The sequence below is a fragment of the Neophocaena asiaeorientalis genome, unplaced genomic scaffold, assembly GCF_003031525.2.
Source record: "Neophocaena asiaeorientalis asiaeorientalis breed wild unplaced genomic scaffold, Neophocaena_asiaeorientalis_V1.1 scaffold67, whole genome shotgun sequence".
Classification (NCBI taxonomy): domain Eukaryota; kingdom Metazoa; phylum Chordata; class Mammalia; order Artiodactyla; family Phocoenidae; genus Neophocaena; species Neophocaena asiaeorientalis.
The window spans coordinates 160,072-175,530 of record NW_020173731.1 but is presented as its reverse complement, the minus strand read 5'-3'; the positions used below and the strand labels follow the sequence as shown (position 1 = coordinate 175,530).

The 15,459-nt window shown below is 42.2% G+C and overlaps 1 protein-coding gene across 2 annotated transcripts in view; it reads left to right on the top strand.

Annotated features, from left to right (window-relative positions):
- NIBAN1 (niban apoptosis regulator 1) overlaps positions 1–15,459 on the top strand; it is a 161,735-nt gene that overhangs the window by 75,807 nt on the left and 70,469 nt on the right. For both annotated transcript variants that reach the window (XM_024751033.1, XM_024751032.1), the window contains exons 4-5: positions 440–554; positions 5,055–5,222. In XM_024751033.1, the coding sequence (XP_024606801.1) occupies positions 440–554; positions 5,055–5,222 (283 nt within the window). The remainder of the gene's footprint in view (positions 1–439; positions 555–5,054; positions 5,223–15,459) is intronic.

The window sequence follows — 15,459 nt, the reverse complement described above, 5'->3', positions numbered from 1 at the left end:
CTCTTGCAAGGCCTGTAGCTCACTCTGATTGGATTGAATCAGGTCATGTGACTGACCCTGACCCAATCACTGCAGCCAGGATATAGCCAGTGGAATCTGTAAGAGCTTTTCTCGCTGGCCCTGGGACAAACCCTAACTCTCACTCTGATTGGACATGCTGAGGTCATGTGACCTTCCCTGACACAATCACTGCAGCTATAACATAGCCAGTGGAAAGTGTAATAGCCTTTCTTCCTTTTGGTCCTGGAGCGAGTCCTGATGCTGTCTCTGACAGAGGCTTCCAGTGCAAAACATATTTTTTGAATAAATGGCTCTTACTCGTTGACATAGTGTGGGAATTTCTATCTCTGAGTATATTTGTCTATTTCTAATATTCCTGATATTTTCCAAAAATCCAAGTGAGGAAAAAATCCACTCACTTATGCCTTTCCTTTCCCAGGCCTATCAGAGAGGAGCTCCCCCTAAAAGCCGAATTCTTCCAGCTGGTGGCAAGGTGTTAACCTCAGAAGATGAATACGGTTTATTATCTGATCGGCATTTCCCAGACCCCATTGGTGAGTTGCTGAACATTCCTTCCCAAGACAAAATTCCTAAACATGTTTTGTTTAGCTAGATCAGTGCTTCTCAAGGGGAGGGGTGATGATTTCACTCTCCAGGGACAGTTGGCTGTGTCTGGAGACATTTTTGGTTGTCACAACTTGGGAGGATCGTGCTACAGGCATTTAGTGGGTAGAGGCCAGTGACGCTCGCTAAACAACCCCTGACAATGAAGAATTATCTGGCATTAAATATCAGTAGTTGCCAAGGTTGAGAAACCCTGGGCTAGACACACATTCTCCATAGGCAAATGGAAGATATAATTTCTCTAATTCAGGTAAACATTGTAACAATTCTGTTACTTTAAATCATATTTGGTAATACACAAGTCAGGCACTGTGCTTCTAGCACATGGAAAGTATACCATTGGTCAGGCATCTTGAAGCTTTGGAATATGTTGCAAGCTTTACACAAGACAGCAGAAGTAAATATGTAGGGCCCAGTCTGTGAAATGTATAATCCCATCTTTCAGTAAGACCTGTCAGAGAATATTATTTTTCTAATTTTAGGATGCTATGCGATAAAATATCCTAAATCAACAAAACAGTTTTAACAAGCATTACAGTAACTCATAGCTACTATGTAAAAAAGCATTGCATTAATTAGCATATCTTTAATAATAGCTGAATGCTGCCATGGAAAGAGCATTGAACTGAGAATTTGAAGGCTGGATTTTTATCTAGTACTATCTGTGACGCTTATCAAGCATTTTCCCTAGCTGTTGCTGAACCTGTCTGATTTCTGTTTCTCCCAGTTCTAGGGCCTTGAAATTGAAAATCTAGAAGGATATTCCCAGCTCTAACATACTCTGATTCTCATTCATTTCACTTTTTCCATGTAGAGAGTGTGATGGATAATATTCAGACGAAATAGAGCGTTTCATAGAGATTCATGAACTGTGGATAATGTAATAACACCATCTGGCTTCGTGTAAATCACACTGCACAGTAATTACTTAGTTTCTTGAAGAGAGCCCTGGTTCTTATTAATAGGTATAATCATTTCACTGGAATTTATGGGGAAAATATTAAATTATTTTATCAATTGTTATTTCAGTGCAGAATGCTTAGTGTTTTTAATGACACTGTTATAGGATTAGTACATGAACCATAAACCTAGATTAACAAACTCTTACTAAGTAATTCAAGCTAAAACGACACTTTATGTACACTATACATATTATTATATTTTAACATCTACTTACATGTTATCTTGGCTTTGGAGCTGCCACTTAGAAATGGGGATGCCAATACGTTGACTCTTTAGAACCACTTCAAAAGAACTTTCCAATGAAATCAGTCAGAACTGACAATACGTTTATTGATTTATTGGTGAAATATATCAGAAGGAATGAAAAGGAATAAAAAACACAAGGCCTGTGTGACTAGTGCCATTTGGCCCAGGGCTTCAGACTGGACATTTCAAAGACTTTTTAAATTGTATGTTGTGCCCTTCTCAGTTTTAAAAATAGAATATTCTACAGTAGATCATTTGTGTTGTCCTTATACTCAACTCAGAAAAAATGCAGACTAACGGTATCTGGAAAATTGTTGTAAACTGTTAAATGAATGATAACAAGAGGCTAATAGGAATGAATTTTATGGGGCTTCCTAAGGCTTTTTTAAATGTAAGTGGTGAATGTTGCTTTTAATTGTTTGTACAAAATTGTGACATCTTGGAAAGGGCAAGGAGAGTGTTTTCACAAAACTATGTTAACAGGAATCACACTGTTAACAGCAGTGTGATTCTAATTTTATTGGAAAGAATAAAGGCACAATAAAGATGGGAGAAATTAATCTCACTAGAGGTAAAGCACTGGAGGTTTATCAGTGTAGGTCTTCTTTACACAGCAGTGCTAAGATGATGTTCAAAAATGGTCCCATGTTTTGCTAAAATGATTCACTTGTTTGGCATTTTATTAGCTAGAATCTACTTTTGTTGCACACAACAAAAATCTCAAATTAAATACATATGTTTTTATTTTCTTGCTAAAAATATTTGGATATTACCAGTACAGGCTGGTGTCGCAGTTCCATAAAGGTCAGGGACTCTTTTTAGCTTTCTGCCCCTTTATCTCTGGGTTGTGGCCCAGATTTACATAGTCCAAGGTGGCTGCTGGAACTCCAGCCATGGTTTTCTCATTCCAGACAGGAGGAAGGAGAAAAGATGAGAGGAGGCCAGCACATTCCCTCTCCTTAAGGATGCTTCTAGGAAGTCTCACTGCCACTTACATTTCATTGGCCAAAACTTAGTGGCTGTGACACACGAAACTGCAGTGGAGGCTGGAAATGTAGTCTTTATTGTATGCAGGCACTTGCTAAACTAAAAATCAGGGGTTTTATTACTGAGAAAGAGGAGAGAATAGAGATGTGTTACAACTAAGAGGTCTCTACTACAGCATTCAATCATTTATTCATTTGTTGTCTTTCATGTGTTGATTCATTCTTATGTTATCATGTGCCAGGCATTTTGCTAGGGACTGGTTGGCTGAAGTTTGTGCTCCCAGTGCCTTTGACTCTGTTACCTTCAGAAACAGAATTCCAATGTATGCCCCAGGAAATCTATTCTTTATCTAAGCCAATCTTGATTTATTCATTTGCCAGTAGCAAGACTCAGTTCCGGAGCCTTCCTTAGGGTTATGATCCATTTCTTGCTATGCCCAGTGCTTTCATTTGCCTCTCTTCTCTACTACAGCATTCAATCATTTATTCATTTGTTGTCTTTCATGTGTTGATTCATTCTTATGTTATCATGTGCCAGGCATTTTGCTAGGGACTGGTTGGCTGAAGTTTGTGCTCCCAGTGCCTTTGACTCTGTTACCTTCAGAAACAGAATTCCAATGTATGCCCCAGGAAATCTATTCTTTATCTAAGCCAATCTTGATTTATTCATTTGCCAGTAGCAAGACTCAGTTCCGGAGCCTTCCTTAGGGTTATGATCCATTTCTTGCCCAGTGCTTTCAGTTGCCTCTTACTGGGTCCCTCTTCCCTTGCTTTCCTTGAAATTGTGCCCATTACGTAGGCTGAGAGCACAGAACTAATTTTTTCTTCTGCTTGTTTTCCGTGACTCTGGAAATAAGCTGGGGCTCGTTTATCCTAGTGCAGTATCACAGAATTGGAATTCGCGGAGGGGAATAAAGTTTAGACAGGGGATCTGAATGATAAGGGGTTAACGTCAGTTTCTTGGAATTGATTTTGAGGGAAGAGGTGAAAGTCCCATTGTTTAAGGCTTTTAAAATTTCCCAGGACAACACAGCACATTTATTCATTCAACAAACGGTAGTAGAACATCTACTGGGTCCCATGGCTCTGCTATGGGCTGAGCATACAAAGATAAGTAAGATGAAGCCTCCATCCTCTAGGAGCTCCGGGGCAGTGGTTCTGCTTCCCAGGGAAAATTATTTGGCTGGGGAGGCTTATCTCACTTTATGTCTCTCACTCTGAGTGTGGGTACCAGACACGAAAACAGATCATTACATTATTTTGGCAGAACAAGGTAGGGCGCACCCAACTCTGTCTCTGGTGCCAACAAAGGCACCCCAGAGGAGGTGGCTTTTGAACTGACTTTTGAAGGACGAATGAGAGTTTTCTATGCAAAAGCATGGTGGAAAGGAAGGAGGGAAAGGAAATATGAATTGCAGAAGCAATATGCAAAATCATGGGAAGAATGATGACACCTCAGGAGAGTAGAGATGAGAATGGATCAGAAACCAGCACAGAACAGGGTAAATACCAACACTTAAAGAGGGAGACGGAGAGAAGGGGCAGAGGAACCAATAAAGCTGAAAAGAGGAAACAATTTTTAAAAAGCATGAAGGACACTGAGGAGAGAGGTGCCCCTGGAAGTCAAGAGAATGTTTTCAAAAGAAGGGGTAATTGACAACAACAGATGTTTCCAATCGGGTTGAAAGGGTGGGTAATGAAGAAGCCATAGGCCGGCAGTCAGGATGACATTAGTAACAGGCAATTTGGTTTTGGGACCGGTGGGTGGAGCAGGAACAAGACTAGGGTGAGAATAGGGGTTGATGGCATCAAAGCAGCAAATGCTAGTGTAGCAGTGACAAGGAGGCGGGAGAGAGTGCAGGGCAGAGAGCAGACCTGGTGGGATGGGAGCCTGGGGGAGAGTAGGGTAAGTGCCTGACAGGTAGACACATCAACTGCCGAGGACCGGTAGGGAGGAGTAAGCTCTTTTTGTGGCTCATTCCTGGTGAGGAAGTTGAGATAGATTATGTCTGATGGCCTTGGTTGTCCCTGTGGATAGGAGGTGAGGCCACCTGCTAGAGTGAGACAGGTGAAGCTGAACTCTTCTTTTCCCCCACCCTGTGAAGACATCTCACACCACCTTTCCATCGCATTGGCTGCCCCCCAGCCGGAAATAAACCTTCACAGCCTGAAATAAATATTTTAAATGAGAGATACATGTTTTAAAACATCTTTGTGTTTTCCATGTTTCTTCAGCATCCAGTGAGAAGGAGAACATGCAGCCCTTTGTGGTCCTGCCCAAGGAATTCCCGGTGTACCTGTGGCAGCCATTCCTCAGACATGGCTACTTCTGCTTCCAGGATGCCGCTGAGCAGAGGAAGTTCAGTGCTCTCCTGAGTGACTGCATCAGACATCTAAATCATGGTATGGCACGGCTGCCCTCTGGTCCCCAGTTAGGCTGCCTTTTCTCAGTTGGTCTGGTCAGTCATCTGTTAGAATAATTCCTAGAAAGAGCCGCGGACGGTGCTGCCTCTGGAAGGAGAGGGAAATCGAACGAAGTGAGAGTTTTGTACACAAAGAGCGTGGCCACCTTGCTGGTTGTTTAGTCAGGGCAGGGAAGCCTCAGCGCAACAGGACGTGGAGTAGGTATCTGATGGCACAGGTAGACAGAGCACCATATTCATGCATATAATTTTGAGCATAATTCCTCCTCTTCCTTCTTCCTGATTTTTAAAAATATCAGTGACACCAAGAATGTACCAATTGTCCCTGGCAAAATCCTAGTCCTTTTGACATTTCTTGTTTATTTTCACCTTTATTTCTGAAGAAGTTACTCAGAACTTTAGGGTACATAAGAATCGCCTGGAAAACTTGCTAAACAGATTTTTTTTTTGGATCCACCTTCAGATATACTGATACTGGGGCCCTGATTTTGGTTTTCTAACAAACTGCCAAGGGATGCTGATGATGTTAATCCGTGGACCACACTTGGAGTTGCATTGCTTCAGACCCTGTTGCCTCTATGTACCGATTTCATTACTACTGGGTCCATGATAAAAACGATTTCTCTTTCCAGTATGTGATGTTTTTGATAAATTGATGTGAATGCTGGTTTTTCTGGACTCTGCAAAACCTTCAGGTACAGATAATTGAGCTCTTTGTTACTTGGCAGTTGGAAAGGTAACCAGTCAAATGTTATTGAGGATTTACTCTGTGCCAACCTATAAAGGTATTAGGAACAGAGTAATGAACCATGCAAAGTTCCCCTCTTTGGGGTCTACATTCAAACAGGAAAGAGGGGCAAACACACGTACAAATTCACAAGATAACTTGATAGTTATCAAAGTTATGTGTTACAGAGTAACAAGAGGTTACTATGTAGGGAAGAAGGGAGAAAGCTTGTCAGGGGAGGCCTTTCTGGGCAGGTGACATTTGAGTTGAGTCACCTCATCCATCTGTGCCTTTACTGTATTTCCTAATAATTTCATTGTACATTTACTTTAAAGTTCTGAGGTTACCCTGAGAGTGTCAGTGCCACGGAGCAAAAGTCACTAGTGATGCATCTCAGTCTGTTCTTGATTTTAGCTTGTGTAATGATAGAAGGCTAATGGAAAAAGATAATGTCACTCTATTTTCCTCTAGCAACCCTGACCAACGTTCATCATAATATTGGCTCATAACTCATTAGGGACTTTACAAAAATGATAACCTTATTAATATCTTACCTTGTGGTTTTGATGTTTTAGAGACAAAGAATTCCCCAGCACTGCCTGCACCATCTAACTAGTACACTTACACCTCTGTGCAGGGCCTTGGTCTAGTATGAACATGCATTTGGCACTAAACACAAGAACCATGAAGTTTCACTAAGCAGAGAATGTTCTCCACCCAGCCAGATGGGACTGGCTTCATTCCCCCTTCCGTGTCCATAATAGGAGTTTCTCTGGGGAGTTTTTGGAAGTTATGTAGCCTGTATTTAGAGTCCATTTATGGAAGATTTCAGTCGATTCACAACCCCACTCTGCTTTCCAGTATGTTATCAAAGGCACTGAGATAATGGGGTCTAGTCACATTGCCCTTGTTCTGTGTCACATTCCTCTGTCCAGAAACCTCACTTTATGCAGACTTAACGTGATTTGGCATAGCTTCCAGTGGCTCCAGTCAGAACCAGAGACCATCAAAACATTGTAGGGAACTGTCTTTGACTGTCATGGGCCAATGAGCTCATGGGTCTCTCCCTTCTCGCCTCTATTTCTTTGTTTTTGACGGCACAATGTACCACCCATCTTTACTGTGTCACTCTTTTTTTTTTTTTTTCTTTTTGGTTTCCATCTCTGCCTGTTACTCATTGTGGGATCTTGACTAAACCAGTAAGAGATTTCACAGACTCCCAGTTAACCATTATTGTTTCCATAATAACCAAAAGAGTTTAGAAATAGGTATAAAATTAGTGCTGTGATAAGGGCCAGAAACCCTGAGGGGGCTTTGGAGAGGCTGCTGAGTTCCATCCCCAGGCGACCAGAGCCAGGGCTGTATGCCTTTGTCATTGCCCCATTGGCTCTCAGGCCAGCATGCCTGAGAGCCAGTTGACAACTAGGCCATTGACAACTAGGTCCAAGATATTCTAGCAGCTGATGCTGGGCCGCTATTGATCTGTCCATTCACAAGTCCTCGGGATCTTTTTTTCCCACTTTTATTAAGATATCATTGACATATAACATTGTATTAGTTTAAGGTGTACAACATAACGATTTAATGTATGATCATTGCACTATGATCAGCACAATAAGTTTAGTTAACACCTATCACCTCACGTAGTTAACAGAAGTTTTTCTTGCGATGAGATCTTTTAAGCTCTACTCTCTTAGCAACTTTTCACATACAGTACAGTATTGTTAACGATAGTCACCATGCTGTACATTACAACCTGTGACTTAATTTATCCTATAACTGGAAGTTTGACCCCTTTAACCCATCCTCCCCCCACCTCCTCTGGCAACGACCAATCTGTTCTCTGTTTCTGTGAGTCCGTTGTTTTACGGTTCCACATATAAGTGAGATCATACAGTATTTGTTTTTCTCTGTCTGACTTAGTTCACTTAGCATAATGCCCTTAAGGGATCTTTCAGGGAAGATCATCTCTGTTGCCTTCATGGTAAGTTCTGCCAACGATTTCTGTTACTCGGGGTTCCCAGGTGCTCAAATCCCACCACACAGCCCAGGCCACTTGCCCCGGCAGTTCTGGGTTCAAATCGGTCTAGGTACCCATGTCCATTCATTCTGAATCTGGAACCACTTCTCCTGTTCCTCCTTATGGAATGGTTTTTTTCCTATTTAACCCTGACAAAGGGCTTAATTACACCCTGCTCTTGGACAATAAGGCTATATCCTGAGGTAGGTAAGGGCAAGTAGAGGGCTCTCTGCTCCTCCTTCCTTCAAGTGACAGATCTTCCTCTGGGTGCCTCAAAGATGATTTACACTCATAAGGGCCATAGAGGGGTGCATGTGTGTGTGTGTGTGTTGTTGTTGGCACCCCTTCACTGAGCAGGCATAAGAAAACTCCACAAGATTAATCTTCAGAACATACTGGACTAAATATCAAGCCCACTGTGTGAGGGAGAGGGGAAATTTCCCCTTCCCCACCTTGGTTCTTTTGGCTGGCAATTAAAATGACACAAGGCAGGTTAATGGAGAAAAATCAAATTTATTACATGCGGATGGGGAATTCACTTAAGTATGAAGAATTTCAAAGACAGCAAGGCAAGATGAGGTTTATATATATTCTGGACTAAGGAGAAAGAGCTGGGGGTCTGAGGCTTTTTTTTCCTTGAGGGAAAGTAAGATAATTCACAGGAAGATAGGAAGAGCTAATGTTTGCTGGGCCATCCATAGACAGTGGGACACAGAGAGGACTCTGATCAAACAGCTTTGCTTAGGCTCCTCCCTGTCTACCACTCCTAATTTCAATACTTTATTACAGTTATCTTTGGTGATAGCTTCTTCCTGGGACAGTCCTCCTACCTTAAATTCTTTTAGGCAGTGAAGGGGAAGTTCAGAGGCTCTTCCTGAGTCTTTTGGGCTTTGATTGTTTTCAGCTCAAAATAATCCTCATGCTAGAGTAGCACAACTTGGGGCAGCCTGCCCTCAACCCCATCAAGTGACATGTACCTAGAGCAACTGCTGTCTTCTGTTCTTTTGGAATCTTACTGCAGCCCCTTGTCCCTGATGGGAGAAGTCCAGCGTTCTGGAATGTCCTCTTCTACAAAAAATGGGACTTATATAAAGCCAAAATGTTCTAAGACAGTCCTATTGTCCAAAATTCAGTCCTATTCAGAACTGTAGTTTGCAAAATATGGTTCTTGTAGTTACAGAGATATAGCTAAAACTATTAACACATACAGAAGACTGTATACATGCAATGTGGAATAATGATCATTATCAATGTGAATCTGTCCTTCCAGCTCAGGATAATCATTTCTTGGCATAAGAATTTTCGGGAAGGGGAAAAAGTGTTCCTGGCAGGAAAAATAGGATATGTTGGGGCCAGGAAGAGAGTCAGAGCATGGACTATTAGAGGAACTGAACGAATTTCATGTGGCTGGTGCTTAGAGAGGAGAGAGGTGCCAAGCAAGCATGGAGAGATGGGCAGGAGCCAGACTATAAAGGGCTTTGTGGAGCATATTAGGGAGTTTGCACTTTACTCTAGCATCAATAAGAAACCATTAAAGGGCTTTAAGCAGATAAGCAACTCAAACATATTTTCATTTTAGAAAGGTCACACGTACTGGCTGCTGTGTGGGCAGTGGATGGGGGGGTAGCCGCTGGGATGCCAGGAGGCCACTTAGGAAGCTTTGGCAGGCTACAGATGGTGGTAGCTTGCACCAAAGAGGTGACAATGGAAATGGCAAGAGGTGGCTGAATAAGAGAGATATCCAGGAAGTAGAATCAATAGAACTTAAGGATAGATCATGTGCGGAGTGAGGCAGTGGGAGAACCCAAGGAAGAGCCCCAGGTTTCTGCCATTCTTTGAGATGGGAACCTTGTGTGGAGAGGAGCAGCCTCCAGGGAAAGGAAACGACGTGTTCAGTGTTGCAGATGTTGAGCTGGAGAAGTCTAGGGACATCCAGGCGAGCGCGTCTCATAGACAGATGCCTGGACAAGGCTGGAGAACTGGAGCACAATCTAGAGTAGAGACAGATGGGAAGTCAGCAACCTGTCTGTGCTCATGGAGTTGGCTGAGGGCCTGGCATCTGGTACAGGCTCTGTAAACATGTCCATCCTCCATCCTCATGTATAGTTGCAAATATGACCACGTGGGAGAAGCATGGGGCATGTGTGTTGAAGTAGATTAAAGATGTTTGTATCCAAAATCTGTAAGCATTAATATAAAATAGGTTGATGACTTTGTGTTAAATACTAACTTCACTCACGACATGGGCCTATGATTTTACTGTTGAGTTATCTAAACAACATGTTCCTTAGGAATACAAAGTCTGTGAAATTCAGTAAATCAGGGTCTCTGACTCACCCTCTTCATAGAGATAATACTCAAATGCCAGTGTCTCTTCTGTATTTTATTTCAAGTTCATTGCTACCAATCTGTTTTGGGACTCATAAAAAACATTCCCAGAGGCTTTTAGTTGATCTTACTTTTCCCAATTACTGCCACCTCCTTCCATGTGTGACAGTCAGATAAATCACATTTAAACACAAATTTTGATTAAAATCCTTCAGTGGCACTGCCATTTTCAAAAAGATGAAAACTCCAAAGAGACTGGCTATTGTGTGCCTGATTTCCTACTATTCTCAAGTGCAAGCCTCCTCTCCCCCAACCTTGCTACCCTACCCCACCCACCTGCTTTTTTTTTTGCGGTACGCAGGCCTCTCACTGTTGTGGCCTCTCCCGTTGTGGAGCACAGGCTCCGGACGCGCAGGCTCAGCGGCCATGGCTCACGGCCCCAGCCGCTCCGCGGCATATGGGATCTTCCCAGACTGTGGCACAAACCCACGTTCCCTGCATTGGCAGGCGGACTCTCAACCACTGCGCCACCAGGGAAGCTCCACCCTCCTGCTTTTAATGAAAGTTTTACCTAGACATTTTTGGCCTTCTCATACACCTGAAACACCCACTCCTCACTTATTCGAATTCTCTCTTATTTCCTTAAGAACAAGCTTCAGTCTGACATGCCATGAAGGCCACAGGGCTAACTTCACTAGTGCCTATTATCTGTTCCACTGATTGGATGCTCACCACAGTCTGCCTTACATTATTCGTTTTCATGTCTAGTTGTCCTATTTCTCCAACTCTATTGCAAATTCCTGAAGGAGAATCTTGTATCATCTTTTGTGTCCCTTTGTAGTGCTCAGACATATATCTTGTGTTTCATAAAATGGTTCAAAGACACTAATGAATTAACAACTTAGTACCAAAGTAAAGCTGATTTCAGAATCGAAGTGTGATTTTAGAGATGACAGTTATAAATGTGGTTTGGCCTAATTCATAAACACACTGGCATGAGAAAGTGAAAGAATTGTCAATACAAAGCATAAAGTATTTGAGGAATAAGGGAATCACATGTCAGGCAGCCATCATCAGAAGAAGGTGATTCTGGAATGAAGGTGGAATGATGGCACAGTCTTGTTCAGCAGTACTGTGCTAGCTTGAAGGACAGTCAGGACTGCCACTGAACAAACGCCAGTGGTTCCCATCATCATGAACACTAAGAAATAGGGCACAGTAGAACATCTGGGAAACATAAGGGCACGTGCATTGGAAAAGATACTATTAAAAAAAACACATCTTTCTTGATGAAGAGAACACAATCATGTAAAGACACTTTGCAAACTTCTGCTTTAACTTGGACTAGTTCAATCACCTATGACATTTATGTTATTCAAGGGTACATGTGATGGAGTGAGTTAGGCTGAATGTGGAGCTATAATAGACAGTTAAACTTTGAAATTGGTTGCTGTCAGGGTTGTATGCCTTGAGCTCTTATCCCAGAAATCCCATGTCAAATCAAATGCCTTTATTAGATTGGATTTTGACACTTACATGTTTTAGGTGTTCAATTAATGATGCTGAATTTAATAGAATTTTATTTATTTATTTTTAAATAAATAAATCTATTTTATCTTTGGCTGTGTTGGGTCTTCCGTTGCTGCACACGGGCTTTTCTCTGGTTGTGGTGAGCGGGGCTACTCTTCGTTGCAGTGTGCAGGCTTCTCATTTTGGTGGCTTCTCTTGTTGCGGAGCACAGACTCTAGGCGTGCGGGCTTCAGTAGTTGTGGCACATGGGCGCTAGAGCTCAGGCTCAGTAGTTGTGGCACACGGGCGTAGTTGCTCTGCGGCATGTGGGATCTTCCCGGATCAGGGCTTGAACCCGTGTCCCCTGAACTGGCAGGCAGATTCTTAACCACTGCGCCAGCAGGGAAGCCCCTAAATTGAATTTTAACACAGAAAAGTGTCAGACTTCCCTGGTGGCACAGTGGTTAAGAATCTACCTGCCAATGCAGGGGACACGGGTTCGAGCCCTGGTCTGGGAAGATTCCACATGCCGCGGAACAGCTAAGCCCATGTGCCACCACTGCTGAAGCCTGTGTGCCACAACTACTGAGCCCGTGTGCCACAACTACTGAAGCCTGCGTGCCTAGAGCCCATGCTCCACAACAAGAGAAGCCAACACAATGAGAAGCCCACGCACCACAACGAAGAGTAGCCCCCACTCGCCACAACTAGAGAAAGCCCATACTCAGCAACAAAGACCCAACGCAGCCAAAAAATAAATAAATAAATGAAGTTAAAAAAAAAAAAAACAGAAAAGAGTCGTATGATTCAAATTAGCTAGAGCAAATCCTTTTTGGTGTGTTTATTTGAACACCCCTTACCATTCATGAAACAAGTTTATTACTTGAGGGACTAAGTGTCTGACGTGGGCATCAATCAATTTTAACTGAAAATATTCAATGAATTTTCTTTTGTAGTATATGAAAACATATTTCTGAATTTATGGCACATACTTATATTTATATACACATACATATCTATGAATTACAAAATGCTAACCGTACTTGGGCTCTTTTGGACACTTTACTGCAAATGAATAATGTTTGACTGGACATAGATAAACAAATACAATTTTTGTAAATATCTATTTGAATGCTTTTACTTATAAAAGGTATTTCATAGTGTACGTTTGTTTCAATGCATTAAAACCTCTATGCATTGTAAACAAAAATGTTTGCTAATTACTCTTTAATAAATAACTAGATACCAATTTCTAGTTTTCATAAACTGTCCCAAACAAACATTTTTAAAAGGATTCTCTCTGCTTGGAGATTAGTCTCTCTTTGACTTTAGTGTATACTCTTTGCCTCACATAGGTAATACTCGACACATTATAAATATGTGACGTATATGAATATGCCATTTTTTCTTAGGAAGTTATCATTTTCCCCTTCTGACCCTTTTTTACTGTTCATAAAACTCTAAATTTGGAAGAGATCTTAGTGATTGCCTACTCTATCTCCTCAGAGTTTATTTATGATAAGGCTCAGATAGTAACTTACTTGCCCAAGGTCCCAGCTAGTCAGTGGTAGAGGACCAGTTGTCCTGACACCTAGTTCTTGACTTCTGTTTCAGTTATACATTACCATGTTGTCTTTCCAACATTACTTCTTAAAAGAATTTTTCATCTTTTGGTCAATTAAAGCACATTACTATTAAATCAAGTTACTCTTGTGATACGTTTGCATGATCTAAAGTGAAGCAAACCTGTACCATTCATTGGAGGTCATCTGAGACATGGGATATGTCTGTTTTTTTCATAAGTAGCAACATCTGATAACTTGGTATTTTGTCCACCAGCTAAACATGACTATATTTTTTAGTTCAGATATGTTCAGGAAAAAAAATGTTTGGTAATGTAGCTGTTTAATGGTTAAATTTTGTGTAGTATAAAATGGAAACCATCATATAGGGCCTGAACCAAGATGGCAGAGTAGAAGGACGTGCTCTCACTCCCTCTTGTGAGAACACCAGAATAACAGCTAGCTGCTGGACAGTCATCGACAGTAAGACACTGGAACTCACCAAAAAACATACCCCACATCCAAAGACAAAGGAGAAGCCACAATGAGACAGTAGGAGGGGCACAATAACAGTAAAATCAAATCCCATAACTGCTGGGTGGGTGACTCACAGGCTGGAGAACACATACCACAGAAGTCCACCCACTGGAGTGAAGTTTATGAGCCCCACGTCAGGCTTCCCAACCTGGGGGTCCGGCAATGGGAGGAGGAATTCCTAGAGAATCAGACTTTGAAGGCTAGTGGGATTTGATTGCAGGACTTCAACAGGACTGGGGGAAAAAGAGACTCCACTCTTGGAGGGCACACACAAACTACTGTGTGCATCAGGACCCAAGGGAAGAAGTGACCTCAGGGGAGACTGAACCAGACCTACCTGCTAGTGTTGGAGGGTCTCCTGCAGAGGTGGGGGTGGCTGTGGCTCACCATGGGGACAAGGTCACTGGCAGCAGAAGTTCTGGGAAGTACTCCTTGGTGTGAGCCCTCCCAGAGTCCACCATTAGCCCCACCAAAGAGCCTGGGTCGGCTCCAGTGTTGGGTTGCTTCAGGCCAAACAACCAACAGGGAGGGAACCCAGCCCCACCCATCAGCAGTCAAGAGGATTCAAGTTTTACTGAGCTCTGCCCACCAGAGCAACAGCCAGCTCTACCCACCACCACTCCCTCCCATCAAGAAACTTGCACAAGCCTCTTAGATAGCCTCATCCACCAGAGGGCAGAGAGCAGAAGCAAGAAGAACTACAGTCCTGCAGCCTGTGGAACAAAAACCACATTCACAGAAAGATAGACAAGATGAAAAGGCAGAGGGCTACGTACCAGAGGAAGGAACAAGATAAAACCCCAGAAAAGCAACTAAATGAAGTGGAGATAGGCAATCTTCCAGCAAAAGAATTCAGAATAATGATAGTGAAGATGATCCAAGACCTCAGAAAAAGAATGGAGGCAAAGATCAAGAAGATGCAAGAAATGTTTAACAAAGACCTAGAAGAATTAAAGAACAAAAAGAGATGAACAATACAACAACTGAAATGAAACTACACTAGAAGGAATCAATAGCAGAATAACTGAGGCAGAAGAACGGATAAGTGACCTGGAAGACAGAATGGTGGAATTCACTGCTGCAGAACAGAATGAAGAAAAAAGGATGAAAAGAAATGAAGACAGCCTAAGGGAACTCTGGGATAATATTAAACGCAACAACATTCACATTATAGGGGTCCCAGAAGGAGAAGAGAGAGAGAAGGGACCCAAGAAAATATTTGAAGAGGTTATAGTTGACAACTTCCCTAACATGGGAAAGGAAATAGCCATCCAAGTCCAGGAAGCGCAGAGAGTCCCATACAGGATAAACCCAAGGAGAAACACACCGAGACACATAATAATCAAATTGGCAAAAATTAAAGACAAAGAAAAATTATTGAAAGCAGCAAGGGAAAAACAACAAATAATATACAAGGGAACTCCCATAAGGTTAACAGCTGATTTCTCAGCAGAAACTCTACAAGCCAGAAGGGAGTGGCATGATAAAGTGATGAAAGGGAAGAACCTACAACCAAGATTACTCTACCTGGCAA